The sequence below is a fragment of the Tyto alba genome, unplaced genomic scaffold, assembly GCF_018691265.1.
Source record: "Tyto alba isolate M040663 unplaced genomic scaffold, T.alba_DEE_v4.0 Super-Scaffold_22, whole genome shotgun sequence".
Classification (NCBI taxonomy): Eukaryota; Metazoa; Chordata; class Aves; order Strigiformes; family Tytonidae; genus Tyto; species Tyto alba.
Window position 1 is genome coordinate 21,853,062 of NW_024881296.1, and position 22,779 is coordinate 21,875,840.

General features: G+C 38.2%; 1 protein-coding gene across 1 annotated transcript in view; it reads right to left on the reverse strand.

Moving 5' to 3' along the window:
• SYNE1 (spectrin repeat containing nuclear envelope protein 1) overlaps positions 1 to 22,779 on the reverse strand; it is a 329,785-nt gene that overhangs the window by 38,202 nt on the left and 268,804 nt on the right. The window contains 12 exon segments of the mRNA XM_042795897.1: positions 5,184 to 5,350; positions 5,827 to 5,985; positions 7,958 to 8,113; positions 8,887 to 8,999; positions 9,002 to 9,011; positions 10,996 to 11,190; positions 11,920 to 12,154; positions 13,146 to 13,240; positions 18,686 to 18,833; positions 19,181 to 19,335; positions 20,398 to 20,544; positions 21,454 to 21,636. Coding sequence (XP_042651831.1) covers positions 5,184 to 5,350; positions 5,827 to 5,985; positions 7,958 to 8,113; positions 8,887 to 8,999; positions 9,002 to 9,011; positions 10,996 to 11,190; positions 11,920 to 12,154; positions 13,146 to 13,240; positions 18,686 to 18,833; positions 19,181 to 19,335; positions 20,398 to 20,544; positions 21,454 to 21,636 — 1,763 coding nt within the window.

Here is a 22,779-nt window from a genome sequence, read left to right on the forward strand (position 1 = left end):
CAGTCTCTAACATTAGTTAAGAAGAGTGAAATCCTGTCTATTTTCTGATTATATTTTCAAGGCAGGATGCCGCTGATCCTTTGCAGGCACGTTGGAGTGGGAAAGGGAACAATGAGTCATGTCAGCCCTGTGTAGCAGCAATGTCAGTCTATCATTTGCAAGCCCAAGCTGTGGACCAGGCTCTTCTTGTTTGCAGTTGTTTAGTACCCTAACCTCTGTGCTGAATTTTATTTACGTTTTGCCTGCAACACCTGATAAAGGGTCTGTCATTTAGATAGCGAGCTCTTTTCCTAAGGCAGACTGCATAGGAATACATCCCTGACAGAGCAAAAACCAACTCTGGCTCAAATAATGCTACTTTCAGTCACATGACCTAAGTTACTCAAGAGAGAAAAAGAAAAAAAAAAAGGTGACAGACTAAAAGAACACTCCAACCAAACCCAAAACCTACTGCTAAACTTGCCTGCCCACCAAACTGTTGCAATTCCCTGTACCTAAATTCTGGAAGTAAAAAAAAAAAAAAAAAAAAAAAAGACAACTCCCTGCTCCCTGCTACATTTACTGTTGACACTCTTTTTTATAATGAGTCTAACATAACAGGTTTCTTGCCCACAGTACAAATAAAAGGAAATAAACCAGTGTTTCTTAGAGTATGTTGGGCTTACATTTTTTTACTGAGCTGAAATACCACTGTGCCTCTAGCTACTCTGAAAACATATCTGTGAACAAATAATAGATGTAATCTGTCATGTTTAAGTTTTCCTTCTGAATTTTAGCAGGGAAGCTGCCTATGCTCTCCATCTCACTAAATACTGTGCTTGTGTACAAATAATTATGTAAAATGTGGGCAACAAAAATATCTCTCTCAAAAATGTAACAGATCAACATCTTATCTTTCCATTCCAGTGGTGAGGGTTGAAAGCTAATGAAACTAAAAGCTCTGCTTAGAGACAAAAGTGAAATTATAAACCATTCAAGTATGTGGGATCCCTAGCCAACTGTAATTTTGACCTTTTGAAATTTCATTTACAGGACTATGTTTAAAAAATTATTCCAATAATCATCTCATGTTTTTGTTGCAGCACTATGCACATTACTGCAAGAGACTTGAGATAACTCCTCTCCTTGATAATGAAGATTCTACATTGAAATCAAAGGGCTGGACCCATGACACGGTTGTTTTTTATATAAACGCACACACACCAGCCTTGTTGCATGTTACAAATATTTAAGACTCTCAGAAAGGGGAATACAGCAGAATTCCATTGTTTGTTTTTATGGTTTACCAACAAGAACTCATCTGAAAATTTTAATGGACTTATGATGCTCACATTTCCATGTTCCTGTTACTGTACCTTGGTTTCCCACAGAAAGTGATAACTTTAAAATGTCTATTTCACATTAAGAAAAGGCAGTGGGAGAACAACTTGGAGCTGAAATTAAGTGCAAATACCTTTAATTCAACTAGTCCTAAATTAGACAGGGTTCTATTCCACTTAACCTAAACAGGAACAACTCTGTAAATACGTAACAATGCATCATATAGAACTCATAGCTACTGCATTAGTCATGTAGACAGCTGGTTACTAATATTAGACTTTGAAAACAGCATGAAAAAAGTCAGTAAGAGAAGTAGCTAAGTCTGTATAAAGCCAGCAGAAAGCAGAAAGTTGTTTTGTTTTGTTTTTTTTAAATAATCTACTTGGAACTGGAGACAAAGTTTCAAGAAACACTATGAAATAGTGAAAAATATTACACTATTAAAATCAGTTGTTAAAAAATCAGTTTAAAAATAATCTTTTTAGGATTAAAAAAGATTTATTGTCCAATAAAACTACTTGCTACTGTGTACCAGGACACTAGTACCCCCAGTTATATTTGCTCTTCAGATCCCAGTTTCCCCTTTCAAGGAGTAAATTTCTAGAACTCTGAACAACAGCAAAACTTCTAGAAAAGGTAATGTGAAGAGGGGAAAAAAGAGAAGCTGAATCAAAAATACAAGATGACGTAGAGTGAGTTCAAGTATTACATGCAGTTACAAAGCAGTCATTAATATGTACAGGATAGACCAGCTTCGGTAAGTTAAGTCTGAAATACTTTCTTTACAGCCTCTCTCCTTCTCTGCCTTTTGCTTGTAGCCATGCCCCTTTGATGACACTAACAGTGAACAGACAAATACAAAGTCTGCTTTCTCTCATGTGTGTACACGCTCTTGTATTTAAAAACAGCAGTAAAACCAGTCTACAGTTTCTTTTAGACAGCTAAGAGCTTTTACTAGTTCTAAGTCTGCAGCAGTAACAAAAAATTACTCTGGGATCCAAAAGCACTAGTGGTAAAACAAAGTGTGCTGTTATCACTGTCAACTATTTTTAAACTGAACAGAAAACTGTAATTTTTAGCTAAGATAGTGATTTCTACATATCAATATTTCAACTAGTTTCCCAGCAAGTCAAGACTTCAGAAAGAACCATATCAATCAAAAGCAAACAAAAATAGCTGCCTGCCTTGTGATATCACAATTACAGTCCGGGAGATCTGAATCCACACTGCCGTCCTCTGCCATCCTCACAGCATGCAAGTCCTCCGCCACCACCATGAAATTTTCCAGCATTAAAAAGAAAAACTTCCACTCCAAAATCCTGCAAACACTGTGCTTTGGGCAGGGGGAGGAAAGGGGACACACTTCTCTTTGCTGGTGAGCACTGTACAGAAAATGTTGCACGCCAAACGTTAGCAGCCGTTGCTTGATAACATGAGACTGAATGGTGACAAGTGGTCATGTTTCTAAATAAAACTTGCATTCAACAACATGTGCCAGACTTGATCTCCAGGAATGTGGACCGTGAGTGCTAGGGGAAAGGATGAAAACACATACAACAAAGCCTTCTTTGCAAAGCCTGAGCAGTTGCAGCAATAGCACTGCTTCCTGGCTGTAAACATCTGTAACTTTTTTTGCACCAGGCTGACATATCAGAAAAATTAATCTGAAAGTATGAAAATGTTCTAGAAGGACAGAAGCAGAAGTCTCTGATGCAGAGACACAGCTACCTTTCTGCAGCTGTCTCTTCTGCAGTTGTAGACCACAAAATGGAAAGGCGATTAGAAAAAGTGGTTAAAGAAACAGAATGTGAGAAAGAAAGAAAGAGGCTTTTGCAGGTGAATGGAGAAGTTCCACTGCACAACATAAAATCAACTAGTAAAGATTCAGAATGGGCGCATATTACCTTACTGTATTACTAAAGCATTTTAGTAGAGCACTTTCTATTCATTCACAGCTGTAGGAAACGTATCACTCAGAAAAATGTTCCAGGCAAGGGATCACTGTAGCTTTGCAAAAAAGCACGCAGGCTCTAATAATTTATTAATGCTGTCAGGGACAGAATATGAAAAGATGTATTTTATTCTCAATACTAGAACAATCAATCTTCATTTACTATCTGAGTGCAGCAAAAATCATGTTATATGATCCATTCCAAACTCCAAAATATCATAACAGGAACACACCCCAATATAAAACAACATATTCCACTGAGCCTCTGAGGCCTGCTAAAAATTATTTTGAGGGATGCAAACCCTTTTGTCCAGTGGGAATTAGACATCAATATATGTACTTTGTACATATATTAGTCAACAACTTGGGCTTTAACCGCTATGAGCTTAAGCTACAGCTGAACTGGAAAAACTTCCACAACCTAGCATCAAACCTCTCCACTATTTACTTCCCAAATTCAGCAATACAACGTTCAAACTTTGCAGAGTTTTTTTCACTTCAGCAAGCACTGGGATGTAAAGGGTTATACATTTAATTCCATACAGTAGTGCTGAGCATGCTAGTTGAGAAGGCTAAATTGAAAAGATCGGGAAATAAAAGTAAATAAATATTTCACATAAAATAGTTTAGAACTAGGACTTGCCACCCTGCTTCATGATAACAGACTGAGAAAGTTTTAAGCGTATAATGTAGTTTATACCTCCCCACCCCAAGAATCACACAGAATCCTTGAACCCTTACCCGTCCCTATGGAGAACACTAATACTGAATAGACAATACAGATCTTTTAAGGATGTGTTTTGCAGTTTCTGAATGCAATCACTTTTCACTAGAAACTTCCTGAATGTATTATCTGAACATTTGTCTGACAAGGTGTTTCAAAAGACGAACACAAAAACTTGGCAAATATACTTTATGTTCAACAACTGGTGATCTATCACATCCTCTGAGACCAGTGGGCTCCTCGACTGTAACACACCACTTCCTGACTTAATTGTTCTGTAAGAAATATACAGTGTTCATTACTTTAAAATGAATCACTATAAAAGGAGCTCAAGCCACCAGAATGTTTCTGCTTACATAAAATTTACTGTTCCCATGCTTACAGACTTCAGAGCAGGAATGCAGTAAAATCATATGAAAAAAGAACAGACAAAAAAAGATGATGAAACTAAATAAACCCTTTTGCTGCTAACAGGACTTACGTATTCTAATTCACATGTCCTTACATCACAGAAGTGTAAAACATAAAGTATACGGACATTCTGTGCAAAATTATGACAAAATTATTGTCGGTAATGGGAGGGAGGCTGTAGCACGACTCCGCAGAAAGTATTGAAAAAAATAAACCAGTTTCTTCACATATCAAACAGCAACCCTGTATTTCTTCATTATGAAAATTGATGTTATATTTATGACCCTGAGTAAAAACAATCTTCCAGCCCAATGTGCATATATCTACCTGCTGTTGCTCTTTTCTGTCAGTGAAAAAAAAATCAGGCAGAAAAACTAAGGCTTAGTTTTGGAATTGCTCTTCTTGAAATCCAAAACTACAAATGCACTGTTTTGATTCCTCTGCCAAGAATTTTTTAGAAATACTACATTTTCACCCAGTTTTAAGCACTCATCTGAAGCAAGATGGTACTGGAGCAAAGTTCACTAAATCTGACTGCAACCAATCCTACATTTTTCTAGCAGATAATGTTTTGAATTGACTCTTCCTGAAGAAATTATGTCAGGTACTGTAAAGTAAAACGGGAAGGTGGATTTCACAGAAATGTGTTGATTGTTAAGAATAAACTCATTTCACAGTTAATGATGAAAAGGCAGACAATAAAACGATTTTAAATTCATGATATCCGGCATATTAATCTGTCCCATGTAGCACTTAGAAAGAAAACAATTGTTTTACCTGGCTGCAATAAGATCTAGAAGATGCTGCCACCTGTCATTGATCTTGCCAAGTTTGTACTCAATCTCTGACGCCTTACTCTCATGGCTGGCTTTTGCAAGTTGCTCTCCCATTTGCTGGAGCTGGATTTTGTTCTTCTGGGCTACAGCAATTTCCTCTTGATAATCCTGGACGATAAAGAGCAATCAGAAGTCAGAGTACTTATTCTGAATAATCTCTGCATACAAAAATACAAGTGAATGTTGTTTTTTTGGTGACTGGTACAGTGGAGTGACAACCTCTTAAATATTATATGTATAACCATGAAAAACTTTATTAGAAGAATGAAAACAAAACACAAGGCCTTCTATAAATATATCTGCTATAGTTCAACTCATTACAGGCATTTCTGATCGGACGTTTAGTAAAGCATTCAGATGCCCTTGACTTTGCATTCAGTTAATATTCAGGTATCCTGGGAGGTCCTACCCTAAGACAAGAAAATGCTGCATAGTGAGAGAAGAACACAAACACACAATCTTACTGGAACTTATAAACATCAGTGTAAGGTAAAGCCTCCACTTCAGCTCAGTATCCTCTTTGCAACACAAAACAAGTAAGCAGTTAAAGAACAGTACGTAAGTTTACATGCACTGCACTATACCTTTTTAAGTTTCTCAATCTTTTCTTCTATGAGGATGTCGCCATTTTGAGAAACCTTACTTTCCATTTGTGTCAGCCACTCACAGAGCTCCTTGTTCTTCTCACTGAAGACAGCCCACTCATTCAGCTTCTCACTAACTTGTTGTCGACGTAAGGAGACCTTAAAACATTTGTGGAGAGTAAATAATAACAAACTAGTAAATGTGTTTAAGAAATGCTTGAAATACTTTGTGCCTCAATGTGAACTCCTCTGGCTCTGTAGAAGTGTTCCAGCCACTTATTTGACATTAAAACAAACTCGAGTTGTACTGGAAAAACTTTGTGTGACTCTCTGTGAGCTTAAAGGTAAGCGTTAATCTCAGGTTTCCTGTTAGCTACATCCTCTGCATAGAGACAGGCATCCAAGCGTTAAGCTCAGTAGCCTGTCCATATCCTGTTTTATAATGTCTCTAACCCAAAAGTTTAATTATAAGATAAAAAATAAATTTTCTTACAATTTTTGCTCACTGATAAAATGTTATAAAGTGTATTAATGCTTTCTTTTTAGTCTAAACAAAAAAAGATATAAAGTGCTTGACCAAAGCAAAATAATAGATGTATACATAGCATAGTCCAAACTCCAAAAGACTGTAATTTGTGCATGAGCATGATTTGTAAATACAAAGCTAAATCAAAGATACACTATATTTTGCATAAGAAATTTTCTACTTGAGTCCAAATACACTCATTTCATAGATGACAATTTCTCCTGAATGGGCATGACACCTTGAGAGATTCCAAAGAAGTGAGGTGTGCCCTGACAGGAAAGAATAAACATAAAATATGTAACAGGAAAATGCTATACTTTAAATAGAGGAGGAAGGAAAACATTGCTATGTTTAAGAAATTGCTATAGCAGTGGTACCATCTCAGTCTATGAATAGTAATAGACAGACAAAGATGGGCATTGAAATCTAAATAGCAGCAGAGGGTGAGCAGCAAGTCATCTCTCCATTTTCAGATGTTTTTACAACTACTTACTTCCTCCCCATTGTATTCTGCGTTCTTTCTGACTTTATATCAGCCTTTCAGCTGAGAAGATGAAGACTGCATCTGCCCTTGCATAAACAAAAGTGATGTGGTGTTTAACTATCGTGTTAGGTTTGACAGGGGCACACATGATCTCGCATTTCCTTTTTGCGGTCCTAAACTCGTTGGCAGCTTTCCGGAAATAAGCAACGATTTAACAAAATGTTGTACTAGACTACATCCTGAAACATTCAGTACACACAAAACTAAGATAAAACTTGTTTACTTGGCTCCCTCATTTGCCATAAATATAAATGCACTAACTATATCGTAGTTTAGATGTATCTACATCGGTTCATTCAAATACAACTAACTCATAACAAGTTCTGTGCTGCTAACTGTGAAGCATTTTTCCTACTTTGGAGGTGAAGCCTTCACAGGTACCTTACAAGAGGAAACTATTTCAAAGTTAGCCCTGATACATCTGCACTGCAATCTCTACTGAATCACATAAATAACATTAGGATAATCTGAAAAGCTCGGTGAGGGATACTCCACTACCTATATTTCTAAGTGCAAAATGGAGGCAAGAAACCCACTAATAGTATGATGCACCTGAAAAATCAAATGATACTCCTAAGCTCATTTTGCAGCCAAGCAAGTCACCCTCAGACTAAATGAAATGCAGACACCAGTGTCTGGAGAAACAGGAGCTATCTGTGGAACTGAAGGTACAATATGGTAACGTTGAACAGGGAGGGGACACCCTTTTTGATCACAGCTCCTCCTCCAAAGCACAGTAAACTGCCTTACTTCTGAATTTTACCCAGCCAGCCATGCCACAGTCTCACAGTCTCACAGCACACAGTGTGACTTTTTTGCTGGTTTGTCAGTGCTGCTTAAATATGACCTCATGGACATGACAAAGTTCAAGAGATCTAGAAACACTAGAAGTAACTAAAGGAAGCATTTCAACAGATGTTTTCCCTGATTCAACAAGAGTTCAGTTTTGAACCTGAGTGTGCCTACATGCATCTTTTCTACAAGCTTCCACTTGCATTCAATTTTTCTCCCAACACTTTTGTAGCCTGCATACTCGTATCAGTGCTCCATGCTTCACTTGCCTGGTGGCAGAGCTCCTCCCACTGTCTGTGCAGAAGCTCTATGCGCTCGCTGAGGATTGAGATATCATCTGCGCTGATGTATACAGACAGGGTCTCTTTCAGCAGAGAGAGGTGTGCAAGGTCATCTGTCCATCCTTCAACAGCATTCTCTAACTCCTTAAAAGAAGCACACAAGGAAAAAGGACCAGTTTGCTAACAAATAAAAATCTGAATGAGTTGATGAAGCAGGAAGACAAGCATTGTTATCACACTGAATTAAAGTTATACCTGAATAGACCCACCATTTCAAGTGGACCATTTCATCCCCATTAAAAAAAAATCCAACCAACCAAACAAAAAAAACCCCCACCAACTGCATATGTACCAATATTTTCAGAATTATGAGAGGTAACTCCCAAATAGAGAATCTTATGCCAGCCTTGTAACAGTCATGAACTAATCTCTATAAAGTCCAAAGGTATTTGAGAATTCCAAGTACTGGTTTGGACTTCTCAGTGTTGAAAATAATTTCAAGTCGTAATCCATTTCTAAACTGCAAAGAATATAGCATAAAAGTGTTATATAAGATCCCTCCCCAGTAATCTCACCTCAAATAAAAAGCACTAAAACTACAGTTTAGATACCACGAGTTTAAATTTTAAGTTAGAATTTCTATAATAAAAACACACTGGTATTTAGCATTTCTACAGTACTTTTCAGACCCTGTTCCGATTTCACTTTGATCAGATCTATATTTATCCTGCAGGATTTGCATTATAGTGAGATCACTTAGGTACTATGCTGTCTAAATGTTACATGGATAGTTTCTTGTCACAGGGATGGCTGACTGCTTTGCAGTCAGTATTGTGAAGCCTGTTAACAATGGAAGAGCTTACTGCACAAAGGCAGGCAAAGATGAGACAACAGTCAACGGTGAACAAGTGCTTTACCTTGCAACGAATCTGCTCTGCATGCAATTCATCATGGTGTTCTGGCAAAGGCTGAGAAAGCTTTTTTTTGAATGATCTTAGCTTCTCCAGGGAGTCTCCTATGCCTTTTTCAGATTTTCCCAGTCCTGAAGGCAGAATGTTTATTAGACTTCAATTCAAATCTGGATTATACTTATGTCAGCTGATTTGCCTAACTAACCTAAACAGTGAAAACATTTTCATAGTAGTAACATGCCCTGAAATCCTCCTCTAAATAATACTCATAGTCTCAGAGCTGGAGTCATGTGCATAGCTGTGTCAAATTTTTTGTGTGTAGGTCTCTGCTAGTAGAAATACACAAGCCAAAGCTTCCTGTTATTACAATATTGTCTAGATCCAATTCCATCCTTTCAGAAAAGCCTCTCTCGGCCAAAATTATTTTCCAATTTCTTTCTTGAATGTCTGTATTAAACAAGCCACTGTTCTTTGACAGAAGTTCCATTCAGTTGCATTACTCTGAAGGAAAAACAAAGTAGTAGATACTGAAAAAAAAAAAAAAGTAGGGAGACTGAAAATTCAGATCAGATTTAAGTAACTGTAGTATCTCCTCTAAATTATCATTCTAGCAGCTATACCCAGCTTTAATGTTTGTATACTTTCAAAAAATTTAAATGTGTCCAATTCAACCAAACCATATCAATCATCATGTAGCAGTATGGTTTTACCTGCCTCACCTGCTTGTTAAAGCCTATTAAAAAGGTACTCATGGACAGAAAGATCTCTAATAAGACAGTCAACCCATAAAGAATGTCAGTTGTGTGATACCAGAAAATATGGAACTTGTTTCTCTTAGTCTTCTGTTTCAAGATATTCTCCTTCTACCACTGCCTTTGTATTTCTCTCCTTCTATTTTTTTTCCAACCTATGCCAGTATTTCATTATTATCTTCAGGATGGAGACACCAGGTCTTGCAAAAATCTCTTCTCTTTAGTGTCTTCTTTATTCTCTCCTTAGTATGTGATACGACCTTACCTGACAATAGTCTGTGATATTCCTAATGCCACATATACTCTTCTAGAATATACACTTGTGCTACTCATTTGGTCAGAATACACTAAAAAAGTCATGTATTTGAGACCAAAATAGCTTAATGTAGTTAAGACTTGATATCTATGAGATATTTTATGCAGTTTGCATGGTAATTTCCCTACTTCCTCATCTTCAAGCATTAAGTTCCATATTTTCATTGAGACAAAATACCACAGAACCTTTAGTTTCCCTAGATAACAGCTTTCATGACTAAAATTTCCTGACTTAATTCCCCCACTAGAAGCTAAGATATGAGGAAGAAGGCTTGAAAGAGGAAGAAAAATTTACTTATCTGAACTTTTCCAAAATAATATTTCATTTTCTTGCACTTCTTTGCTTCTTGTTATTTACAAACAAAACTAAGGTGTCTGTAGTTCCATAATACTATTAGACTTCTGAAACTATTCTAAAAGCACTTGCCCTCTTCTATTAATACACACAAGTCCAAATTTCATTATCTTTCTTAGAATGAGTAAAAGGGAAAAACAAAGAGACCAAATCTAAATTGCAGCCTATCATCTTCTGTACTTAAAGTGAGGTTAGGAGGCATTCTGGACATTGCTTATACCAAAATAAAGTTCAAGTGTCCCTTCTCCAAGATCACAGAAGTTTATTTAAACTAGAAAATACTCAAGACACTGGAAGGAAACACAGACTAGGACACTGCTGGGCAGATCTTGAAATTAGCATGTAGAGGCTATAAGGCAGATCTAATTTTCAAGATAATGTGTATAAAAACTAAGCAGCACTGTGCAAAATAAAATACATTTTTGGTCTATGTTGAAAATATGACTGGTAGGAATATCCTTTACTGGCAGTGTTCTGGAAATATGAATTAAAAGATATCAACTAACACACAAGCCTACTGTGAAGTATTACCACTCCTAGTTTCAAAGGTGGTGAAATGAAATCAAGAATACATACAGTGTATATGCAAATCCTGTATTTGTGCTTACCCCTTGAGAATGCTTTTCTTCAGCAGAGTTCACAGTGAGAAACCATGAACTTACTGAAGAAGTACAGAAGAAATTACACACTTACCTTCAGTAGTAAAGCAAGCTGTTTCTTTTGTTGCTCCAGCTGGGTGCTAGCTATCTTCCAGCGCTCCTGAATTTCGGTAAGCTCTGTCTGCAGGGCTGCCTCAGCTTCACTGTCAGCAGAGAGCAACAGTTGCTTCCCAGCTTCCACTGTGAGGATATAACTCCCTTGCTGCCTTAGGAGAACTTTCTCTTTAAGCTGAAAATATTAACGGTTTTCTGTCAGCTTTGCCTTTTTAATTACAATTAGCAATTCAGTATAATTAAATCTCAAGCCCATACTTTAGTTGATTGCATACCTTGGCTTAAACATGAGTTACTGTCCAAATTCTTTACCCTAACCTTTTCATAATCATTTACTGCAGCAGACCTCTAGAAAATTTCTCCAAGGAAATAAAGACATAAGACTTCTTTTTCCCCATTAATATCAATATTTCAATTGCTCTTAAAGAGAAATTGTTCCTCTAGAGCCTAATATGCTTATAAGCTTTATTATTATATCTATCTTCCAGACAAAAAATTTGAAGACACCAAGCTGCTAAATAGACACTGTTAAGCTCACCTGAAGATGGACACTCAAGGTATTCTTTTTTGTTAGCTAAAACACATTCCTCAAACAGGACATAATTGTTTTTTTCAAGACAGTTTCAGTGTGATGTTAGCTACAAAGCAAAACCAGAAGCAAACAAGGCTTGAGAGAGAGAGCCCGGTAAGTTCCCTGTTGCATGTTCTTCATGAATTCTAACTTCGTTTCCATCACACTGCTGCTTCTGAGGCTATGTCAGTTCCAAAGAAGAACTAACATCCAATACTGCTTTCTGCAAAGCAGATGATCTGAATCTAATATGCTTTTATGAATGTTTTAAAATATGAAGGCTGTAAAAAAGGCAGGCGTTTGTTCCTCCTTCTTCAAACACACTGGACATACCTGCACTTCATCCAGTAGTGCTCTGGCTTGCTGCAATGGGATAGGAACATTGCCCAACCCACTCACTGGCTGACAGGATATTTCCACCAGCCACTTGTGCAGCTTCTCTGCCATCTCCCTGTAGCGTTGCCACTGGTGAATCTGGCTGTCAATGATCCCCCTCCTCTGCTGTGCCCGGTGAATTACTCCTTGCCATTGATTACTTAGAAGAGTCAGCTTCAGATTAAATTCATCCCTACTATAAATAGATAAATGAATGAAAATACATAGTAATCTTCATACTTTAACCTATTTGTTTAATGATATAAACTGAAGGGAAAGGGAAGAAGTTTTCTAGATGTCACTTACGAAACAGTAAAAGAAAAGCAATGAAGTCTCATAGTGATAGCTAAGTGAGGATGAGAACTTAATGCTTCATGTAATGGGGAATCAAAGGGCTCCAATTATTGAGACCTTAAAAAACCCAAACCTGTAACACAAAATTATTCTACTTTATCCCCAGAAATATACAAAGAAAACCTACAGGTTTTGCCAGTTTGGTTTAGCCAAATCTGTAGCAAATGATGGGGATTTCACAATTTATTGCCAGATTTACTATTGAGCTCAAAGCAGGGATAAGATATACACAGCACTAACAAAATTCTCACAATACAAAAAACAGTTATTCTTACGTTAGGACCATGATGACATTAGAAGAGACAATGCATATGTACAAGTGTGAAGCCAATGGTGTCTCACTAATTTTCATTCATTTGATCACAAGTGTTTAAAAATCTCAGACAGCAATGAATTCCTATTCCTTCACATTTAGGCTGCAGGTGTTCTTAAATGGCATTAGGGAAGCCTCTTGGTAGAGGCAAATCCCCAGCTGGCATGAATCAAATGTAACTCACTAAATCTGTCACTGCAGGCTCCTTTGGTGAAAGTGACATTTTGAAAGTACATCAAAATAGACATATATGTAACATGCTTGATAATCCAAGACAAATCTTTGTCAGAGAAGCAGGCTCAAGGCAGGCATTCTCACATTCATATACCTCATACCACCCTAAAGAACACCGTCTTATTTAAAACCGACTAATTAATAACCACAGAGGTAGTAACTTGTACCTCAGAAGAGCACAATCTCAACACTATCATCTGCTACCTTCTCTGTTTGAAAGTTCCTCGCTAGTTTAAGTATTACTTCACATAACCAGCAGCAGCAACAACACAGGAATGGCTACCTGTCATCCACCTGTCCTTGTTCTATGAGGTATTGTCCATCAGAGATAATCGAATGCAAAATCTGCTGGCGGCTGAACATCTCTGCCTGGAATAGCTGTTGTACAGGAGACAAGGATGTTAAAACATGATCTTACATTTTATTTCTATCTTTATGCACTGGTAAAAATTAATTTTCATGTATTTTATCTAATTTCAAATGAATTCAATGGGAGTTCTGTCATGAACTTAAAGGGAAACACATTTAAAAATCTCATTGCTGGAGTTCCTTGCTACACCAAGTAATTACTATTAGTTCCTTGAGATTTAAAAATAAACTATTAAAAAGGTAAATAATAACAACAGAAGCTAGGTTTTATGTCTCTGAATATAGTTGTGTGATTGGCACTGTAATTTACAAAAAAATGCAGATAGAGTATTCCTTGCATGGACAGAAAGGGTACTTTTTTTTTTCTGACATGTTTAAAATAATTACAGTCCTTTGTCTTGTTAAATAGAACTTATGCAAAGATTGTGTGTGACAGTGTTATAAAAAAATTGAATACAATTTTACACTGCTAACAGAATTTCAAAAGAAATGGTCAGCCATGTGTAGGATCTAGAAATTAATTTTCCACTCCTTCTAATTTTTCCAATTTATTTTCCAATTTTCCCCATAAGTCACAGTAAACTTTCACAATATCTGGTTACTCAGGAGAAGGCTGAGGTACTCAATGATTTTTTTGCCTCAGTCTTCACCAGCAAGTGCTCCGGCCACACTGCCCAAGATGCAGAAGGCAAAGACAGGGAATGGGAAAATGAAGAACTGCCCACTGTAGGAGAAGATCAGGTTCAAGACCATCTCAGGAACCTGAAGGTGCACAAGTCCATGGGACCTGATGAGATGCATTCGCGGGTCCTGAGGGAACTGGCAGATAAAGTGGCTAAGCCACTATCCATCATATTTGAGAAGTTGTGGCAGTCCAGTGAAGTCTCCGCTGACTAGAAAAGGGGAAACATAACCCCCATTTTTAAAAAGGGAAAAAAGGAAGACCCAGAGAACTACAGGGCAGTCAGTCTCACCTCTGTGCCTGGCAAAATCGTGGAGCAGATCCTCCTGGCAACTATGCTGGGGCTCATGGAAAATGAGGAGGTGATTGGTGACAGCCAGCATGGCTTCACTAAGGGCAAATCATGCCTGACAGATTTGGTGGCCTACTACGACAGGGTTACAGCGCTGGTGGGTAAGGGAAGAGCAACTGATGTCATCTACCTGGACTTGTGCAAAGCATTTGACATGTCTCTAAATTGGAGAGGCATGGATTTGGCAGATGAACCACTTGGTGGATAAGGAATTGGCTGGATGGTCACATTCAAAGAGTTGTGGTCAATGGCTCGATGTCCAAGTGAAGATCAGTGATGAGTGGTGTTTCTTAGGGGTTGGTATTGGGACTGGTGGTGTTTAACATCTTTTTCAGTGACATGGACAGTGGGATCAAGTGCACTCTCAGCAAATCTGCCAGTGACATCAAGCTGTGTGGTGTCGTCAACATGCTGGGGGGAAAGGATTCCATCCAGAGGGACCTTGGCAGGCTTGAAAGGTGGGTCTGTGCTAACCTCATGAAATTCAACAATGCTAAGTGCAAGGTCCTGCACATGGGTCAAAGAAATCCCAAGCACAAATACAGGTTGGATGATGAATAGATTGAGAGCAGCCCTGTGGAGGACTTGGGTGTGTTGGTGGATGAAAAACTGACTGTGACCCAGCAGTGTGCTCTCACAGCCCAGAAAGCCAACTGTGCCCTGGGCTGCATCAAGAAGCGTGGCCAGCTGGTCGAGGGAGGGGATTCGCCCCCTCTACTCTGCTCTTGTGAGACCCTACTTGCAGTGTTGTGTTCAACTCTGGGGACCCCAGCATAAGAAGGACATGGACCTGCTCAAGTTGGTCCAGAAAAGGCCACAAAGATGATCAGGGAATTGGAGCACCTCCCCTGTGAGGACAGGCTAAGAGAGTTGGGGTTGTTCAGCCTAGAAAAGAGAAGGCTCTGGGGAGCCATTATAGTGGCCCTCCAGTACTTAAAGGGACCTACAGGAAAGATGGGGAAGGACTCTTTATCAGGGAGTTTAGTGGTAGGAGAAGGGGTAATGGTTTTAAGATGAAAGAGGGTAGATTAGATTAGCTATAACAAAGAAATTCTTGACTGTGCGGGTGGTGAGGCACTGGCCCAGGGTGCCCAGAGCAGCTGTGGCTGCCCCCTCCCTGGAAGGGTTCCAGGCCAGGCTGGACGGGGCTGGGAGCAACCTGGGCTGGTGGAAGGTGTCCCTGCTCATGGCAAGGGGGGTTGGAACTAGATGGTCTTTAAGGTCCATTCCAACACAAACCATTCTATGAATCTCTGAATACTTTTAAACCTCTCTTATAACTTAAATTTTACTTAAGACAAAAAAATACCTAAATACTTATGCAAAGATGACTTAAATATATACTGCTTAAAATTTATTTTTCAAAACAGCTTGTCTTTTATTAATGGACTATATCTGTAGATAAGGTTGTTCAGGAATATTTTTGTGTTCATGAAGGTACAGCTGGGCATCACCTCAGAACCGGACCCCATTCCATGTTCAAAATGTTTCCAGAAAGATTAAAATAGAATATATACTGGTGTGAAGCTTGAGATTTTTTCTACTTTTATTAGTAACGTTTGCAGCTGATAGAAGTTTACCTCTGCCTGAATCGAGAGTAAATATACCCCAAATCCAGGTTACACCTCTCGTACATGGCTTCCCAACAGCTCAAATTGTGACATATCAATCCCTGCATCTGCAACTGCCAGCAAAATACCCACTGGCACTGGCACCTCCTGCACAATTAAATCTCTCAAGCATATTTTATGTAGCTTAGGACTTCTAGACGATGGACTAATTATTCAAAATGAGATTCTGCCTCTTTCATTCACCAAGTTAATTTTGAAAATGTTACCCACATCATAAATTTTCCCATAGAAAGAAATAGTGTTGTCTAATTTCTTCACAGAATTATTTGCTAGTGTTCTTTGAATACCTTGGCTCTTATGAATGACTGAACCTGAACCAGAGGGAAACTAATTGCTCTATTATCTCATGAACAAAACCACAGTACGGTGGGTTTGAGAATTTCAGAAAGCTGAGCAAGAAGGTAGAAATTTTACTTCCTGTCACATCTACTTCTGTCAAGTTAGGGGACATGGATGAAGCACAGGAGGCAACAGCATTTACCAGCATTGTTGACAGATTGAGACTAGACAGAACACAGCTGGCTGAAAAAGACCACTAAAACCCAACAAAATCAAACTCCCCTAAGAGTGACAATTTTAATATTTTTTTGAGAGGAGAAGTGAAATTAAAGCTTATCAAGCATAAGGAACTCTGCTTAGAGTGGAGGTATTCCAAGCCCTACCAAAAAGCAGAGACATTTCTGTCAACATCCACTTGATCTCTGCATGTACACTGCCTCTGTACATAAAAGGGATACTCCCTTATGAGGGACCATTTACCATCTCAATTTTTTCTCATAGGTAAATCAGTATGAATCACAGAAATAGGAATTCAAAGGAGAAGGAAAGGAGGGCAGGTGTTGGAATGCACAATACCAGCACACTGGAAAAGGAACTTCCCCTTCCAGCACTTTCTCAAATGCTTGTCTTGGTGTATTCCCATTACACAGGATTCCCAAGCAGTGTACCAAGACTGCAAATGGGTATCTGGAAAACTGCACAAGAATGACTATGAGATCATCCTGATAGACTTATCTGATGCAGATGCCAGTGTTAGTGAATGATATTTGAAAAAGGTATCACCTTCACATTGCTCATGTGTAAATTTCAGTGAAAATTATTTCTAAATAAGGCCACTGAGGTAGTTGGGGTCCTCTTTGACTAAACACCAGCAAAGTTATATGAGTCAGCACTTGAAAGCTGATAACAGAGCTGGAGGTGTTTCAGTATTCATTCTGGGAATGCATGTGAAAAGAGAATATTTTCTCATTATTTTAAAAAATACAAAGCAAAACAATCTGGGAATTCATCTCAAGAAGTTTAGATGTGACCCTTTCAGCTGCAAGGAGTGGAAAGAAGATTCTTCAGGAGTGTCAGGGGGCACTGCAAAGAACATTGAGTACCGAATACATTTAGATTATATAAAATGCCAAAAAGCTTTAGGTGAAAAAAAGATGCAGTTTACAACATTTTCTTAGGATGAATTGCAGTAGTTAGAAAATCAGATATTAGTTCTCCAAATTACAAGAGATTATTTTATTGTTGTAATAAAAAAAGCTGTGCCTGAGTAACACTCACCTGCGCTACTTGTTCAGATCAAGGTTTCAGAAAAGAATTAAGCTGAGATCTCAAGACAATTGAATGCAAGAATATTGCCATTAATCCCTTTCAAAAAAATACAGCTATGTCTGGACACAACAACAGTAGGAAATTATACACTTAAACAGTAATGAGTTGTGGACATTCAAATCTCAAAGACCTGGTATGTCTCAACTTACAAGGAACTGTCCAGATAATGCTGGCAGCACTGAGAGGAAATTAAATGGATGACATTTTTGAAAGCAAAGGCAGTTAAATGCTTAAGCAAATGTATGCTAAAGCAAGCAAAAATGGTTGTGAATTACTTTCTGCTATCAGACACTCATCCAAACGCTATGCTGTGAGATATAAGGCAAGAGAGGGGGGGAAGGACATGACTCTCCCTATGATCTGGCCTGAGTCTATGGGTAGGTCAGCTGAAAAAGTTGTGGGAACTGAAACTACTGTGGCCACATGGGAGCTTTGGTATGAAAATTGACTTGTCTTACTTGATCTTTACCAGGATTCTTGGCAGTAACAATATGGGTGGAGAAAAAAATGTGCATCACTTGACTTCACTGAAGAATCATAAATTCATCCACTAGTAAAAACTCTGAATCAGTTTTTCCCTGTAGCAAAAACTGGGCTAGTTCTTGATTTGTTACAGACAAGTGACTCCAGCACACAGCGAAGATCAAATCAGTTTGTTCTGCAAGGAAATGTTACCAAATGGAGGCCCTGTGATGAGTTATATAACTCAGTATTTGACAGAAAAGTCTTCCTTTTAACATGCTCTTCAGATGCTACATATGTTGGCAATTTAATAAACAAACAAAATCAGAATAAACTGAAAGAACACAGATTTTCTCTAGTTAGTACTGAAGACAAAGGTCCAAATTGCATGAGAAAAGTTAGGTTCTACAGGAAGACCAGTAAAAACTTTTATTTCCTTGCTACAAAGCAATCTGTGGTAGACTAAATGTAGGGGACAAGCACTCATAGGCATACTGATTCATTATACACAAATGCAGAAACTCAAGTCCTCCCCCAAACTGGTTATTATTGACAAATTTGCATGCTTCTGTTTTTAAGTTAAGATATCCTCAGAGGGTGCAGGCAAATGTAATTCAATTCAAGGCATACTATTACATTACTCCACAAGAGATTATGCATTCCATTTATGTATAAATAGTATGTGTTGTAGTTATGTATAAATACACATGACAACTTGCCTCATGTGTCCTCTGTTGCTCTAGAAGGCTCTGGTAGTTTCCTGAAATCTCTGCCACCAGCTTCTGCTCAGTCTGAACTAATAAATCCATCCAAGTCTCACATTTCTCCAAGAAGGTCTGCTGCTGCAGCAAGAAAGACTGAAGCTTACTGAAAGAAAGAAAAATGCACCCAGGTAAGGTCTCCTCCTCTCACACACAGTGTTAAGTCTTGCAGTAACTTTTCCAGCAGAATTCCAAATTGGATGACAACACTTTCCCTGCTTAGCTGCCTCATTCAATTTATTTTGAAAAGTAGCTGTCTTCTTCATTTCAAATTCTGTTAATTTGTCACAAATCCAACATCTCAGCTCACTGGCTTCACTCTTGCCAGGACATCAGAGAAAAGGAACTTTAATTAATGAAATATCTGAAATGTTTTCTATATTCTGCAAAAGGTATACTTTCTGGCTGTTGTAATATAAAAAAACCTATGTAACAATCTTTAACTATCCCCACCTGAATCTCTCTGTAGTTTGAGATGAGATCAGAGACCAATGTCTGTTCAGGTTCTGCATCCTTTTGATTTCTTTATCGTTCAGAGGAAGCTTGTAACCCAGCTCATTAAGGCGGTCCAAATCTGGGGCCATGCTGCTGAACTTCAACATTTGACTCTGCAACAAACAATAGAAGTGGTAACTAGGAAGTTCAGTAATTACACTATTATGGACTGCAAAGTTATGAACTAGCACTCAGTTAAAATTGAAACAGCTTTGGTTGCCACCAAGTGGCAAGCAATTCCTACGCCAGGGAAAAACTGCATTTCTGATTTTCAGCCTCTGGTCCCAGACCAGAAGAAGACTTACATTCATGTTTAAATGTGCACAGAGAAGTGAACTCAAATTCCACTGAAGTGTTTTGCTGAATTGGGGATTTACTGCTCAGAGCTGCTGAAGTAGGCTAGTGTTTGAAGACATATGTTAATATTGTTAAAAAAGTGAGCCTTTTTCTTTGTTTCTTAGCCTGAATGTTAGGCTGGAAAATTCCCATTGAACTTATTCAACATTTTATTTTTTGATGTTCATTCTGCAGTGCAGGAATATCCAATTCACTATGTTAGGAAAATTTCCTGTTTTTTAGCATACTCAAAGTAGAATTATGTGTATAGTTAATCCTGATGGAAAAATAATGGAAGATTAAAATTACAAAAACAGCCTAGATGGCAAAATTCATCAACTTCCTGTCAGGGCCTCTGAAAGAAGAAGAAGAAGAAAAAAAAAAGCTCCCTCCCTGCCCACTCCCTCCCCACCCCTACCCCCCTCCCCAAAAAAGAGTGAATGTTTCATCAGTGTATCAAGATACCCAAAACGAATAGATGAGTTTATCCCTAAACTTAATACCATGGAGACAGGAATTGCATAAATTCAAAAAATGTCAAGATAAAACAAGATGAAAGAACTGTCCCCAAAACTGCTAAAATTTTCATTCCCAATTTGATTTTATATTCATTTTATTCTGAACGGTTTTCCTGTCCTGTTCTTCTCTACTCAGGGGCAAAGTAACATGGACAATCACTCCCTGACCACCATCAAACTTCTAAGTTCTGTTTTACACTTTGCATGAGTGACAGTGTTTTAATATATATAGAACGCATGTATGATATTTGTGCGTACCCAGTACTACAAATAACCAGGCTAACAGAAAAATAATCAACACTTTCTGCATTTATTAGTCACCTTGAGTTCCTCCATTCTACTCTGTATTGATGAGAGATCAGATGAGTGACTGGGATCCTGTCCTTTCAATATTTCTTCTGCTTCTGTTATCCAGGCCTCAAGGACTTGCAGGTTCTTGGCAAAAGTTTGATAGTCCAGCACTCCAGCCTTGAATAGAAAAAGACCCACAGTTTAAGAATTTGGGCCACATAGCATCCATATTGACATCACATTCCTGGTTATTCTCATTATAGATTTGCAAACAGCTGTACCAGCTAGGAGTTTTGCTTTGCTCAAACTGTGGAACTACTGGGATTTTTTTAGATTAGAACAGAGGATTTTTGATCATAGCAAAAAAGGTAACACTTCAACAAAGTGAATAAATATCTCCTTACCTTGAAATAGACCACCTTCTCTAACTTCCTTTTATGAAACTAACTCCTCTGCTTAATTTATTGTCATCAGAGAGAACCACTAGTTGCTATTATTATGATTTGAAATTAAAAACTTTTATGTCTTGTCTCCTCACAGCACAGTGACATTATAAGTACATTCTAGACAGTGCTGGATTTCCTGGGTAAATCCTCTTGGCTTTCTCACCCATACACTTTCCTATGGAAACATGCTGCCACTTCTTTTTTGCTCTTTAGTCCCTGGTGACACAAGCGATTAGCAACATCTACCGAACAGGCTTTCACACAAATGGTAGGTGTCAGTCTGGTCACTGACATTAATAGGAACTGTAAAAATCAACTCTACACAATTATTCAGAATCTCTCACTTGTCTGTGGATCCAGCTGTTAGCACTACTGCTCTCTGCAGAAAGCATGGAGCCCTTGGCATTCCAGACACACTTTCCTCCATGAAGTTTGCTATAGTCTTCCTAGAATTTGGACTTTCTTACAAGGTCTCTACGCCAGACTTGGGCATATTTTCTACTCTCAGCTTTGGCTCCCAAGGAAGTCTAGGAAATGCTGGTAACACCACTCTCTTTTCCCAGGCGGTTTTAGCTAGTTTATATGTTTTCAGGTACCACAGAACAATCAGATTCAAGGACTGAAAACACTCTCTGCATACCTGAAGTACAGCCTGTTGCTTGCGGAGAGCCTGTTCTAGGGTTGACAGATTCTGTTTTAGAGAAAGATGATCAGACTGTATAGCTGCTGCTGCTGAAGGCTCCACCTGGCTTTTTAGCTCCTCTCCCAGTTCTTGAAGAACAACTAGGGACTCCTGTGCTGTTTTCAAGTCCGTGAGTACATCCTGTGGCAATACATTGAATAAAGATATGAGCAGTTAACCTGACACTGTTGATGTAATCCTCCCCTGATTTAGAGAAGGAATAAAATGACCGAACTCCACCACGCTATAAAAAACTTAGATTAACTACTGTATTTCAATGCCAAAGTGTCTACTCACACTCTGTATGAAAAGGAAATGATGTGCAGAATAAAAAAATACATCAAAGTACCTGTGCACAGAGAAACAGAAAGAAGTGTCTGCTCAGCTACTTTTGAGCAAGCCTGAGTTATTGATGAGGCAATACTTGTTGAAACAAACCTTCTGAACCTACTGACATGCTGGTCCTAAGCAGTGGCAGCCTTCACTGTGGGTCAATTCAGGTCTGACTAGACCTCCCTTTTTTTCCTTCTATGAATTACCAGGAGGGATGAAAAAATAACTTTTGTAAATGGCCTAAAAAAATGGTTAAAGAATAGGACTTCAGAAAATGAAGAAATTATTCGAACTGAACAATTTGAATTGCCAGTCCAGTTGACTATGGCAGCAAATGCTCAAAAAGCTCATTAATGTATTCATTTTTCTCCTTTCAATTGTTTTGCTTACATTAAGACAATTACCATTTTTTTTTTTTTGTCAGTGACACTTAACATCAACTTAAACTCAAAAGAACCAAAATGTAACCACAGATAGGAAACAAACCATCCTCCTGCCTTGAAATACAGTCTTGAAAAAGGAAGAATCTCAAGGTTTCAGAGTGAATGGTGTCCTTCCATAAGGAAAGATAAAGAAATCTCCAGAACATACAGTCTCTTTTCATTCTGAAAAAGTGAACAACCATGACTGGTGGGAATATAGTCAAAGGATCTTGTGTTTTTTTCTATTATAAGGAACTCAATAGATTTGGTAGAGGTATCTTCCCAATCAAGAATCCCTTCGATAAGAAGGGACTTAAGACTGGATTAACTGATATAATTTATCCACCTTCTTCAGAGAGATGACTTCAGATACAAGCTTCTGAAAACACCATCACAAGCAATGGAGGGATCACGTGAAAAGTGTGAGAAACTCATGAGATTTGGGTAGCAGACAAAGCTCTTTCTCCTATGCCTGAGATGCATCAGTAAAAAGAAATGTGTCTGTCTGCAAGTTTTCAAGACACCAAAT